General features: G+C 45.6%; 1 protein-coding gene across 1 annotated transcript; it reads right to left on the bottom strand.

Moving 5' to 3' along the window:
• Window positions 1-4082: 4082 nt before the first annotated feature.
• ADAMTS1 (ADAM metallopeptidase with thrombospondin type 1 motif 1) lies at window positions 4083-12994 on the bottom strand. Its single transcript, XM_010956625.3, has 9 exons — window positions 11812-12994; window positions 9811-10157; window positions 9324-9456; window positions 8787-8954; window positions 8065-8351; window positions 7651-7837; window positions 7386-7561; window positions 6267-6442; window positions 4083-6102 (listed from the first exon to the last, which is right to left on the bottom strand). The coding sequence occupies exons 1-9, from the start codon at window positions 12527-12529 to the stop codon at window positions 5403-5405; spliced, it is 2892 nt and encodes a 963-aa protein (XP_010954927.1). The 5' UTR covers window positions 12530-12994; the 3' UTR covers window positions 4083-5402.
• Between the last annotated feature and the right edge of the window lie 978 nt (window positions 12995-13972).

Here is a 13972-nt window from a genome sequence, read left to right as displayed (position 1 = left end):
CTTCTTTTATGTCTTTCTAAAGTTTTACATATTTTTTCTTATATTTTTGGCCTGCCTTAACCTAGAGAGAGGTTTTAAAGACAGAATAATCCCTACCTGTTGATTATTCTTTGTATTTTAAACAATTTTAAATTGATATATAGATGTTCTATTATCTGGAACACATATTTTTGTTGTAGATTTTACCTGTAATCCACAAGAAATGTTATTCTTTATTTTTCTTAGTGCTTTTCCATCTTAAATATGATTTTGGCTGATACAATATTCTATTCTTACTTTTTTCCTATGATTTGCCTGATAAATCTTTGGACTTCTTTGAAGAAATGTCATTTTGATTTAGATAGTTCCCTTTTATTTATCATGCCATTGGATTTTATTTTTAAACACATCCTGAAGATATTTGTCTTTTAGTAGGAAAGTTTAACAATGTGTTTTCATTATAATGTGGTTGGAATTCTGCTACCTTATTTTTTGCTTTCCATTTGTTTCTTTACAGATTATATTTTACATACATCCTTTCTCCATGAAAAGACATTTTTGGGTATTTGTTTTCAAGAAATATCATCATCTATATTTACCTAATTACCAACTTCAAGAATAAAATCATGTCCTTTGATAACTCCTAATGTAAGAAATTTCCATCCTACTGTTTTGATTTTGTCAATAGGCATATGGTTTTAGACTTAACTTGTTATTTTTATTAAAATATTTTGCATTATGTATCTTCTTTTTAACTACTATTTTTATATTTCCAGTTAATTTTGAAATCATATTTTCAACAGTTACTTATATTGAGCTATAGGTTTAACTGGTTTTAATATTTACTGAAAATCTTGTATTTTTAATTTGCATTGGTCTTTAATTAGAGTGTAGTATCAATGTTGCACAGAACACACTTTCCCTCCCAAAAAAGCAGAAAGGCAAAAAAAAAAAAAAGTCTCCTGGACTCATCCATGATAGTTTTTCCACTTTCACATCTATGCTTATCTGCAAATCTCAAAGTCTCAAGCTGCAGAATTTGACCTCTTTTCCCCCCTCCATGGCTATCCCCCTAGTTCAGCCCATCATTATTGGTCATTGAAATTATTGCAATACTTTCCTGTCTGGCTCCTGTCTGGTCTCCTTCCAGGTTGAAATGTGAAGTCAGACCATGTTTCTCCTTTGCTTAGTTCCTTCCACTGGCTCCTCATCTTACTCAGAGCAAAACCCAAACATACTTCCTACTCTTGCAGAACAAGCTCTGGCCTCCAGTAACCTCTTCTCTTTCCACTCCCCTCTCCTCACGGCTCCAGCCACACTGGCCTCTTCCAGAAGCTGAGCTTACCCCCACCTGTGGGAGTTCATTGTAATCTCATCCCGTGGAAAGCTGTCCTCTTGCATCCTTCTGGTTTCCTCCCAAATAACTCATTGAAAGAGCCTTCCTGGGTAATTCTACAGAAAACGGCCCTCAGTCTCCTTCCCACACCAGCAAGTAAATGGTTTATAGCTTCTCTTAAGAGCAGTAGAACACAGAACAATAGTAATCCTAAAGGAAAAGAAATTACGATAGCTAACAAAATATGCTAAATTACAAATAATTGTTTATAATTACACAAACTTAGCCTAAAATAAGGGCAACGTGATCAACAGAAGGGCTGTAAAGAAAAGTTCAAGCTTTTGCCTTACGGATACAAGAGCAAATTGAACAGGAATCATATTAGGAGCCTCCAAGATTGACACCAAATGGAGACAAGTGAGATGAGTGGGCATTCTGTATAGTTCCAATTTCTTCTGTGACTTGCCATGTTCACGAGTTAGGATATTTTATGTTCCACTGCTCTTAAGAGAAGGCACAAAACATTTATTGACTGGGAAAACACTGACAAACCAACGCATCTTCCATGTTTTACTGTTTCCATTTCTGCCAATGTCATATGAGCTCATTCATGTCACAGAAAAATGCATATGGCAGAAAGACCACACTTCTATACTGGAGTAGCTTTGGTTCATTTCTTTGATAGGTCTAGCCTCCCCAACCTTTATGTTAATAATTTTCTTTTTTCTTTCTTTTGGAAAAACCAATGAGATCAGCAAATTGTAGCTGTTATCCATTGTTCCTAAGTGACATTCAGATCTCCAGTACCTTCTTCTAGAAGACAAATTAAACAAAAAGCAAATGTTGGAAACAATTTTTGCAGATTTTTGTGTGAAAACTCTGATACAAAAATTATGCTTGCCTGGTGGTCATCGAAATGCTAGAGAAAGAAAGTGCCCATTGAATGCTTCGAAAATTAGGTGTTTAAATTTGTCCTCAGTATCATAGCAACTCATCATTTGTACCTACAACAGTGGTGAGCACAAAATCTTTCCTCCTTTTAATTAAGCAGATGCCTGGTCAAGCTCACAGCTCCCAATGTGTATTTTAAGTGAAACTCCCTTTGCTGCCCAAATAGAATGTTTTAAACTGCTCAGCTGATTGATAAAAGGGAAATCTCACCAGCAGAGGGCTGAAGAAAATAATGTGGCAACTTGGAAAGCTGTTTGGCATTACCTTGGACTAAGAATAAAGTGGTGGAAAATCTTTTGGCTGTTTTTTATCTCTTTATGTCCTGAATTTTAGGCTCCTTGATTACTACATCAAATAAGCCTTTGAAAAGGAAAAAAAAAAATCATTGGTGAATAGGCAAGATCTGAAAATGACTTCTTTTGTTATTAATTATCATTCTAGGTACATTTATCTCATTTTATCCAAAGCTTGCATAGTAATTGAGGGTAAAGGCACCCCTGTGTGTGTGTGTGTGTGTGTGTGTGTGTGTGTGTGTGTGTGTGTGTGTGTGTGTCTGCCATGTCACTTACTGTGGGGATTTGTACCCAATAAGTAATGTAGGCAAATGAATAGTTGGGGTAGAGACTGTTGGGGCAAAGAGCACATTAGGCCACTGAACTGCGTGGCCAAATTCTACGTTTAACTGAGTTCTCTGGGACTAATGCCCACAGTGTGAGATTTGACTTTTACCTTTCAGTCTGGTGGCCAACAGATAGGAAAAAACTTAACCAGAGACTAACATGCTAACGTGACTCTCCCTGTCTTTCTCCACTCTCTGCCCCAAACAGCTGGCTCCTGAGAATCTTACATTCCACAGCTCAGGGGAGTAACATTGAGTAATTCTGAGGGCAAATTAGAATTATTGCTGGAATCTGAAATTAGCATGTTATATAGAGCTACTTAAGAAAACTGTTCTAAGGGGGGTGAAAACGAAGATGAAAATGTAAAGTGGGAAATATCTGTGGCTAACCACATAATCCACGTCTTCTAGTAAATAAGCTATTTCCTGAGAGAAATGTAGTTACTTTGGAAGCAGTCTGAGCTTTTAAAGTCATCGATGTACCATTTAGTACTTAAAATATAGTGACTTCTAAAAGGATCCCGAGAGCATGGCTTGGATGTTCCAGGGTTTGGAGAAACCACGCCAGGTATTCCTGAAGAGCAAATGGAACATTCGGAGGGCTTGGCTCACCAAGCACGTCTTTCCCAAATGTAATTTATCATCATTTTCTGTTCATTAGGTTAAATACTTTCACATCATTTTACTTTACAATATAATTGAGGGAGATAAATTCAAAATGCAACCAAAACCCCACTTTGTTTCACTGAATTTGTTGTACATCAGAGGTGGGCAAACTATGCTCATAGGACAAAGCTGGCCCACTGTCCTGTAAATAAAGTTTTATTAGAACACCACCATGCCCACTCATTTATGTGCTGTCTATGCTGTATTCTTGCTACAATAGCACGGCTGATCCACTGTGACAGAGATGGTTTGACCCATAAAAACCATACTATTTCGCTCTTTACAGAAGTGTGCCAACCCCTGGTGTATATTATTACATTAGTAACAAACCTATCTATCACCAGAGATATAGATGTCTTTCTTTGGAGCTATCATACACACCAAGGATACATGATATATTTTATTAAAACAAAATCTTCTTTCCAAAGAATTCAAGAAAACATTCTGTCTTCAAATCCCATCTGTGTGTCTCAGATTTCCTTCCCAGGATTCCCATGTAAAAAAAAAAAAAAAAAAAAAAATCGACACACATTCAAAAAGTGTCCTTTTATTATTTCTAGTAACATATATTGTATAAATACTCTATTTTTATATGACCTTTTACAAAAGGGATATAACTTAAAAGTTTTATCATTAGAAAGAAATGTATAAAAATAAATATGTTATTATAGGCATTTATTACAAACTATAGTCCTTCTCAGAAGGAACACACAAACCAATACTTATAAAGTATGTAGGATTTATAGTAACATATTTTACTATATACATATGGAAAAAGTCATTCTCTTTCATAGTAGAAGAGCTGCACAGACATTCACCAGGATATGACTGTTGGACCAGCTGCTGAGGATGGACCCGCTACCCCTCAGTAGCTTCCCCACCACGAGAAAAGAGATCTCAACGTCCCCAGATCCTAGGGACCCTGTTGTACACACCCCATTCTTGTTCCGGCATTACATCCTTTTTGTGCGATCTTACTGACTTTCTTCAGACACAAACTGTTTTTTTTCCCCTCACATCCACATTCCTTAAGTAGGCTTACATCAGGAAGAAAGAAATGTAGCCCCCTCGCTTTTATCAGCTTCTGATACATGGCTGCTTTTTTTTTAATCCCTTGTAGACTTAATGTCATTTTTACAAATACGCAGAATTGTTTCTTCACCAAGATGAATTCACAAATAAAGACATGAGAATGGCACAAGAAAGGAAAGACAGAGTCATTTGAGTCATTGGATGCTGCTTAAGCATTTCTCATGCTGGACAATCTTGAGATCTTTGCCAAGCATTTTTCTCATGCTGGACAATTTTGAATTCTTAACTTTCAGTAGAAAAGATGGCACAAACATTCTCTGAAACCACAACAGCCATGAACATTGCTGGTCAAAGACCCTACTTGCATTCCTTTCTCTCTCCATTGCTAGTGAGGTAAAGTAAGCCACATCTTAAACCTCAAATCTCATCTTTCTCCTGCTTTTCATTTCCCAACCCCCATGATACAAAATATTTCATCAGTACCAGGAAACAGCGATTGTAATATTTCTTACACTGATTTTGACAGTTGTTTCTCTTTTTGGAAAAACTTATCATAAATGTAACAAAAGAAATAATAATGCCCTGGGGCTTTTTCGTGATCTATCATTGGTCAGATGTGAATAATCTCCAAGAACTACCCTATCAAATTAGTAACTGGCAGGAAATTCTGATGATCTATAACTTTTCTACCTACCTCTACCTCCCAACTCATCGCCACACCTCGTTGATCACCGGCAAGGTACACTGGATTCCTCCAGCCTTCTTGATTTCAGTGCATCAGCCCTTCCACACTGCCCTTTCCCTCCACACGCACCCGGCTTAACTGCATTCTGCCATCGTGCAAAAGTCTATGTAATGTTTAGGTTTCTTTAAAGGATCGCAGCTCTCATGAGCCAGCACCCCCCCATCATGGGACAGACACTGCAAGGTTCTCTTTTTGTAACCCTTCCCACATGTCTTGGAACATGGTGACCACTCCCCCAGCTGCCAGTGGGGGCAGGGCAGGTCCGCACAAGGCCTGGTGCTGGCTGGCTTCACTTCCTTTGCACACTCGGAAGCCGGCTGCCCATTGATGTCTCGGCACTCCACCAGCCTTCTCTGCACACCCAGTCCACATGACTTGGAACACTCCCCCCACTCCTCAATGACCCATTCGGAGAAGGTAGGGATGGCATTGAAAGATTCCTTCTTCTTCTTCACGAAATAGGTGTATTTAATTTTAGGTCGGAGGGCATTGCCCACTGTCAGGACTTGGATGGTTAAGGGCTCCTTGAGCGGGCTAAAGCTTCGAATTCTTTCCAGCGCTGCCGAGGAGCCGCTGTACCTCAAGACGCTACCTTTGTATGTGATGTCTTGCTCTAAAGTGGACAAAGTGAAGTCACCATTCAGGATATACGTGCCATCGGCAGCTTTGATGGCAAGGAAGCTTCCATTATTTCTGGAGCCCCTCTGGTTCCGTTGTTTCACCTCAATGTTTGTGGCTCCCGTTGGAATTGTGATGATATCATGATAGCCAGGTCTGCAGGCAAGAAAAACAGGGATGAGAATCTCTCATTCACCGGCTCATTCTATTACTAAGCTTGAAAACCAGATAATTATTTAAGAATGTAATTTTTACCAGACCTGTAAATAGTTATGCTGAAATGATGAGACCTCCGGAGGGTAGAATATTTTAACACTTACCTTGCACTAGTAACTGATCCGGATATCTTCTTGCATGTAGATCCATTTCCTCCACAAATACCACATTTATCGAACTTCTTTTTGGAGTCTATGATGCGATCGCAACCAGCTTTTACACACTGCCCTTGCACGCAGACAGAGGTGGAATCTGGGCTACACGGGGTACCATCGACCACCTGCAAGAGGAAGGACATGTATCCTGTGTCATGCACTAACAGCGGCAAGAGATGCTGCTGTCAGGATAACTCGGAAAGTTTTCCCCATTAACATTACATCTCTGTTTTCCTGACCACCAACGTTAAAATAGTACCCCATACCTGTCACACACTAACTTTCTCTTTGGTTTTTTTTTTTTTCCCATAGTAGAGACATCTGAAAAATTTATACATTTTTGAATTTGTTTATTTACAAATTTTTTAATTTGTTTCTTAATCTATCTCGCTTCTAGCTAAGGTCAGTGAAAGCAGAGCTTTTGGTCAATTTGTTTACTGCTGTATCCTCAGTGTCTAGAATAATACCTGGCAATAGTAGGTGCTGAATAAATCATCTGTACATTGAATCTGCAACTGGGGAATATTTTCATGGCCCACAGTGATAATGACACATGATAATATCAACCAAATTCAAATCTGTTTTCTATTTGGGAGCCAGATTTATCCCCTCAACCAAACAGCAAATAATGCTTCTACTAACTCAACATATCAAACACTGTTCTCAATGCTCAGACTTCCATTTAATAAGTCTGTTTGCACATGCTACTGCTGGTCACCCAGTAACAAGTACTTTGGACCATGCTTAAACTATCTTCCAAAACCACTGGATGGTTGCCGTGTTAATACATAATTTATCTAACCATGCGTAAAGGGCTTTTCTCTGTAAAGAAGAGTAATAATAAGCCACTGCAAGGATCATAAGTGCTGGATTCAAGCTTCCTTCATAACCCAAAACAGCACCAAACTCAAAGCAGGAAGCTGCCAATGTATCTAGATGCAAAGCAGTCCTAACTTGAAACTGAACACCTTAATATATAAATTAAAGAAAGTACAATGGAGGCTGCAAAAAAAGGTGGCAAGCCAATGCTGTAGTTCTTAGGCAAAATGACAGGAGAAAAGTCATTACCTTGGGCTGCAAAACGAAGAAGTAGCCAATGCCTTTGGCTTGACAGATAAGCTTGCACCTGTCCTTTGGTGAGACCCCAGCGTACTTGGGCGTCCACTCCACCGCAGGCCCGCTCCCAAAGGAAGCTTTGGAGAACTCATTATGCACCTCACACTGTTCCTCTCTAAAGGTTTTTCCTGGAAAGAGAAGGAGATGATGATGTGATTGGTTTCCCATCTTGAACAGCCCGTCTGCAGCACATCTTCGCCACCTTCTCTCTACTCACCGTTATTCTCTGGACAGTCCTCAATGTTGCAGGACCTGTAGCGCACACGCTTGCCCTCACAGTACTTCCCTCCATTCTTCGGGACTGGATTGTCGCATTCCCTCATTGTATACTGAACTCCTCCCCCACACGTTCTGGAACAGTCTCCCCAGGGTCCCCATGGTCCCCAGCTTCCGTGAACAGGAGTCTAAAAGGAGACACAGATCATCACCGTTAAAGTCCTCTACAGAGACCTTTTTAGAAAATAAGAGAGAAAGATAGGGGGCAAAGAATCAATGATAACCATATTCTATCCTGCATCTCTGCCAGAGGACCCAGGTCAGGATGCTAAGGTGCCATCAGTTGTTTTAGCATCCCTTCATCCCTTTCAGTTCTGAATCTTAAAAGACCGTGTGTTGCAGTAGAAAAACTCACATCGAAATGCTTCTTGTCCGTTTTGTTCACACACTTGCCATTGACACACCATCTCCCCTCTCCACAGTTGGTGCCGTCAGCCCATGGGAAGTGTTTGGTTTGGCACACCAGCAATCCACCAGAGGTGCCGGTGCACCAGAGGGTCGTGCACGTGCTGGCTGCATCCGGGCAATGTTTGGACTCTTCCCCAAATGTAAACTGGCACTGCCGATTGGCATCATACAAGGTCCCGGGGAGGTCTGAGGGGAGTTGTATGGGGCTCTGGGGCTTGTCCATCAAACATTCTCCTGCAAAGAAAAATGACGACTAATATTAATAAATAATAAAAAGAAGCATGCAGGGAGTAGGTCATTTCAGGAAAATACTTATCATAAGAGGTTGTACATAGCAAAGCAACTGGGAAGTTCAAGTATTGGGGGAAAATGCCACAGAGATTTAAATTATTATTAAGGTATCAATCTCTATGGGGTATTTCTGCATTAGCAATGACAAAAAATGACTGTTCTGCTAAAAATTCAAGTTAATGTACTCTGGGAGCTACTTGAACAGAAACACTACTTATACTGGAAATTAAGAACTGTAAATGTATGCTCTGGACAATGGAAGTAATTTTGAAGTAGGGAAAATAAAGAGAACAAAAAAAAGAAAAAAAGTGGTTTAACTAGTGCCTCACTATGTGGACAATTGGATAACATCTAGAAGGAATCTCTGGAGCATCTTACCATGACCATTATCCAGAAATGATGTAATCATGGAGGCGCTGCAGGGAGACCAGGGCTGGCTGCGGTCCAAGTTGGAAAGCATTGACGCCATCATGTGGGAATCCCGGTTGACACCATTAATGCTGGCACACTGCTTTGCATCATCATGTGGCATGTTGAACACATGGCCTAAGAAGAGATCCAAAACCCGTATTAGCATATAGGTCACTTGCAGCATTTCCTTTTCCTAGCAGGCATTCATTTGTCTTAAAATTCATTGTCTAGAAGAAGAAATGTATTTCAGAGACAATCTATTTTAAAGAGGTCTACCTTTCATAGGATATGTAAATTTCAAAATGTGTCCACAGCCGATCTTATCTTAACTCTGAATTCTAATAAAGATGGGCATATTTAGAATACTGGGAAAATATTTTCCGAAGTTTCCAGAGGGGGACCTAAAATAGCAACATAACCCGCAGCCTCTCCCTCTTAAATTAATACAGTTTATCGGTTTGAATTCACAAATTGGGCTTAACTCTCACTCTGAAATGGATTTACCTAATTCATGGGCTGTGGTGAAGGCAGCTTGTAAGCCATCATCTTCTATGACCGAGCAGCTTCTGCTAGGATCACACACGGTTCCAACATCTGCCATCCCAAGAGTATCACATGTCTGGGCCCCACACAGGTCCTACAAGGAGCAAAAGTATATCCTTATTAATAGGGACAGAGCACGAACCTTGGGATCCAACTTTTTGGCAGGGTATAGCTTATATGTGTTTTGGATCATCTACATTCATTGTTGTTACAACGTCCTTTTAGCAGTACTTTGTGTGACTTTAAGATTTTCCCTAATGCTATTCAAATAGGACTGTGAAACTTGAGATATTAATATGACAGAAGAAATAAGGAAGATGAACCATGCTAGCTAATAGAAAAAATATATAGGTGCAAAAATATGGGTAAAATGCCGTACACTCGTTTGTTGGTTACAAAACTGACTCGCAAGAGAATACTATGGTAATTGGCAAGGCCTTCCTCTCACCTGTCTGGTGAAAAGAATCGCTGTGTCATAGTGCTCTGCATCCCGGTCACTGGGCGGGTTGTGCTGCTTCTGCCAGTTGCAGAAGTTCCGCAGTGTGAGAGCAGCGTTGGAAGTCACTTCTGGCCCCTTCTGTTCCTCATAAATGACCAAGATTTTCACCACCACCAGGCTAACTGAATTCCGAATGCTGGGGTGTTTGTATAACCGGGCCGCCACCGAGAACAAGGTGAGAAGGTAGTGCTTTAAACCGCTGCCGTGGAACTCTGCCATGGACTGGTCGGCCACAAGCATCGTCTCCACATAGCGGGGGCTGGACACAAATCGCTTCTTTCTTAGGCTTCCAGTTCCTGTAAAGACACAACAAAGAGAGTTTGCTCAAGGGCAGTCCAGCCAAGAATAGTCACCTTCCCAGAGTATATAAGGAAAGCCTCACCAGGCAAAGCAAATAATACCAAAATATACCGAGAGCAACAGTAACAAAAATATTTGCATCTCTTTTCACTGAAAATGTTAATTTTAAACTTTTCTCCTTTATTTTAAATAAAAAAGGCCATGTGCTCCTCCGAGGGGGTCGGGCTTTTTTGTTTGTTTGTTTGTTTGTTTGTTGTTTTGTTTAAGCAGGATTTCTTTTGAAGTCCTACAATCTGAACGAGGCAGTACGCACATCATGCTGCACAGCTGTAGTAAAATCTTGGAGCAAGGGGAGCAGGCAGAGCCCCTGAGTCACTCTTTCACAGGCCAGGACCCAAATCCTGAATGAGATCATCAGGCTCCACGTGGAAGGCCCAGGGCAGGGTTGGGGCCTCTGCCAAGGGGCCGGGCCTGAAGGGATCTCCGCCTGCGCTGCTCTGCTCTCTTATTCCAGGGGTCCCTGGGGTTCTCCGCTCTTGCCAAATCCGGGCACGAGGACCACCCACTGTGCCCAGCCGCCTAGCGCCCCCCCTTCCCACTGCCCCAGGGAAATAAGTTCCTGCCTCAGACCACCGGCCCGGGTTGATTCTTTAGAAAAGAGCGCTCCGCCTCCTGACGGAGACCCAGCCCCCAGGGAAGTCCTAAACTGTGCCCTGGGCTCGGACCACGTAACTGCTTCAAGGAGCAGATGAACGGAGGAAAAAGAGGAAAATTTTACACAACACGCGAGAAAGTAAAGAAAGAAAGAAAAAGGCACCAAAGTGATAGAATGAAAAGAACTAGACCGTAAGCACTGCACACAACAGGGAGTTCGGGGAAGGCGTGGCAGGAAGGATCGGCGGTGACTAACATTCAACAGAATTTCAGAGCACAACTATGGCCGCGAGAGGGAGCAAACTGGGAGGCGGGTGGGAGGCGGGTGGGAGGCGCGGAGAGGCGGGGCAAGCTGGGCAAAGACCTCCCAAGCAGGTTGTGCAAAGGGGCCCCGGCCGCCGCCGCCAACCGGTCGGGGTCAGCCTCTTCAAGGGGAAAAGGGGCAGAGGCCAGCAGAACAGAGATCCTAGAGCAGCTGTCCAGGCTCGCGGGCTGCAGATTCCGAGGTCACCGTCGCTCCTTTGCCCTCCATCTCCGCCCTCTTCTGGGCTCCGGGTGCGCGAACAGGCAGCAGTTACAAAACTAAGCGCAGAGTTGCAACCCGACCAAAGAACGCCCGCACAATTGTTCAAAAGAAATTAACAGGGTGGAAAGAAGTCGCACAAGCTCACGTTCGACTAAGGCGTAAGGAGTTGGGTTACCAGTTCCCCCTTCCTGGTGGAAACGCTTCTCCTTAGTCAGCAGGAAATCATTGATTTGTCTGTCCTCTCTTGATCATTCATTATTAGGACAAATGGAATTAACTGTTCTAGCAGGATTTAGTTCACCAACCCAAACCTGAAGCCCCATTCCTCCACACCACGTCTCCGTCCTGTCCGCAGACATACGCTCCTGTCTGCGAACAGGACTTTACCCTCAAGCCGCGCAGCACAGAGAAGGTAGTGAGAGGGAGATGAATGAAGAGACAAGTGGGAGCAACTCTTCTGGGACTGATACCTGTTGGCTGTCCCGCGCGCTGTGGCGCCCGATCCCTCGGCGGCCACTGAGCCGCGGCGTCCTCGCCCTCCGACCCGGCGCCCCTCGCGAGCTGGGTCTCGTCGTCCAGGACCCCGCACTTGGCGCCGCCGCCGCCCCGTCGCCTGCGCCGCAGGAGATGGAACTGGGGCCGCGTGGGCGGCTCCTCCCCAGAGGCGGCAGGGGCGAGGCGCACTGTGGCGGCGGCGGGCGCGGGCTGGATGAAGTACTCTTCGCCCTGCAGGTAGAAGGCGCCGCGCACGCCCTCGCAGAGGCTGAGAGCAGCGGCGGAGCTGGGGTCGCCGTTGACCGTGCCAGAATAGAAGCAGTGCGCCAGGTCGCCGGCGGGATCAGAGCGCGACGCGTTGGGCCCGGGTCTGCGCCCCACGGTCTGGAGCGTGAAGCTGGGAGCCAGGAAGGCGCGGTCGGGCTGCAGCTCCAGGTGCAGTTGCCGGCCGAAAGCGTCCAGGCGGAGGTGCGTGGTCATGTGTCCTGGGTCGAGATGCAGGGCCGGCAGCACCAGCTCCTCGTCCTCCTCCGCGGGGCGCCCGAGCGCGCCGGGCACCACGAAGAGAGCTGCGGCCGCGGCGAGCAGTAGCAGCGGGGGCGTAGGCTGCCAGCCCCGAGACCACCGCGCCTTGTTCCCCATGTCGCCTCCTGCCGTGCGCCTTCGGAACCCTGCAGGGACCGCTCGCTGCATCCGAACCCCGGGAGTCACCGCGCGCCGCCGCAGCGCACTGAGCGAAGAGCCTATTGTTCCGGTCCCGGGCGCAGAACCTTGCTGGCCTGGCTCGGGATTGTTAAAGTTAACAATTACTATGATTCTCTGAAAGTGAGCGCAGAGCCAGCTGCAAGTGGGCTCCGGAGTCACTGAAAAGGAGGCGATGCAGTTCTGCCGGAGCGCGGGAAGTTTTCTTCTAGCAACGAGTTGGAGGCACCGCGCAGCAGGCGCTGGCTGGGTGGCTGCTGCGGAGACTCCGAGCGTCCCGGGACGCCTCCGGGCGAGGGGACAACGGGCCACACGAGGATCGGTGCCTGGAGACCCTCTTCGGCCTCCGCCTTGGTCGCGGTGCACCTCGCTCTGCGCAGGGTTCTGTCCTCTCGGCCCTACTGCGCGCCCAGGCTATGCAACGGCCCCAAGTTGTGAGCCGCTTACCAGCGAGTGCAAGAACCGAGCAGCCCGGGCTGCCCTTTTATAGTCTCTGAAAGTGTCTCCTCCCCTCCGTCTCTTTCCCCTCTTCCTCCACCCTCTTGGCCGCCTTTCTATCCCGAGGATACCGCCCCCTAAACTCAGTTGGTGCAAAACCGCGCTCAGAGCCGCGGGCCGGGACGGGGGAGGGGGCGGCCTCCGCGCTGGCCCGGCGCCACGGGCTCGTCAATCTGGGGGCGGAAGACGCAGGAGGGGTGCTGTGATCAGCACTTTGTACGTCTGGGGCTGCTGCGGGAAGAAGGTACTCGGTTCCACAACGCCTTCACCCGGCCGCCTTCCCGGACCACCTTCCCTTCCCGCCACCCCTCTCGTGCGGGAGCGCAGTTCGCGAGCTGGGCTGCAGCTTCCAAAAGGGACAGTCAGGGTGGAGAGCGGAGTCCCCTTCTCCAAGATTTTCCTGCCCGGGAGCTGTCCCTGCGCCGCCTCCATCTCTCACCGCACCCCTTTCCCCCGCCAGCCTCCTCCCCTTCAATCTGGGAGATGAGCCAGGGCTGCCCTTTCTAGAAAAATACCCCACTCCACCTCTCCATCTCCCTGGCCTGCCTCGGGCCGGTTTGCTGCAGCGTGCTATCTCTTCGCCCCAAGTTTTCTCGGGAAAGCTTGATTGGGCCGGCGCGTCTCCTCGAAAGCGTTCCTTGCGTGAGGAGGCCCGGAGAAACTTACCAGTTACTTGATTTTAAAATACGTTTGCATTGACCTTCACCCCTAACCTTTCCACCATCATTTCACACCCCCCCTCCCACCCCCGGCCTTAGAGACTTCTCCGTGGGGACCCGGATTCACACTTCCGGAATAGGTGACCTGGAACGCGGTTCAGTTCTCCAGAGCCTAAGGAGGGAAACATAACTCCCGCCCAGTTTGTCTCCTTCCACCTACTAGCGGCTGTAGGATGTAGGCCAGGTTGTTCGCAACGTCAAGAAACCCCACTTTCCC

The sequence above is a fragment of the Camelus bactrianus genome, chromosome 1 (genome assembly GCF_048773025.1).
Source record: "Camelus bactrianus isolate YW-2024 breed Bactrian camel chromosome 1, ASM4877302v1, whole genome shotgun sequence".
NCBI classification, from domain to species: Eukaryota; Metazoa; Chordata; class Mammalia; order Artiodactyla; family Camelidae; genus Camelus; species Camelus bactrianus.
The sequence above is the reverse complement of the archived record's forward strand: the minus strand, read 5'-3'. Positions and strand labels throughout refer to the sequence as shown.

Excerpts from the sequence above, each read along its gene's own strand:
- ADAMTS1 (XM_010956625.3), bottom strand. The coding sequence starts at position 12,529 with ATGCAGCGAGCGGTCCCTGCAGGGTTCCGAAGGCGCACGGCAGGAGGC. Across the intron at positions 8,352-8,786 it reads ATTTCTGGATAATGGTCATG|GAGAATGTTTGATGGACAAG; the intron begins GTAAGATGCTCC and ends TTTTCTTTGCAG. Across the intron at positions 7,838-8,064 it reads CGGACAAGAAGCATTTCGAT|ACTCCTGTTCACGGAAGCTG; the intron begins GTGAGTTTTTCT and ends GTCTCCTTTTAG.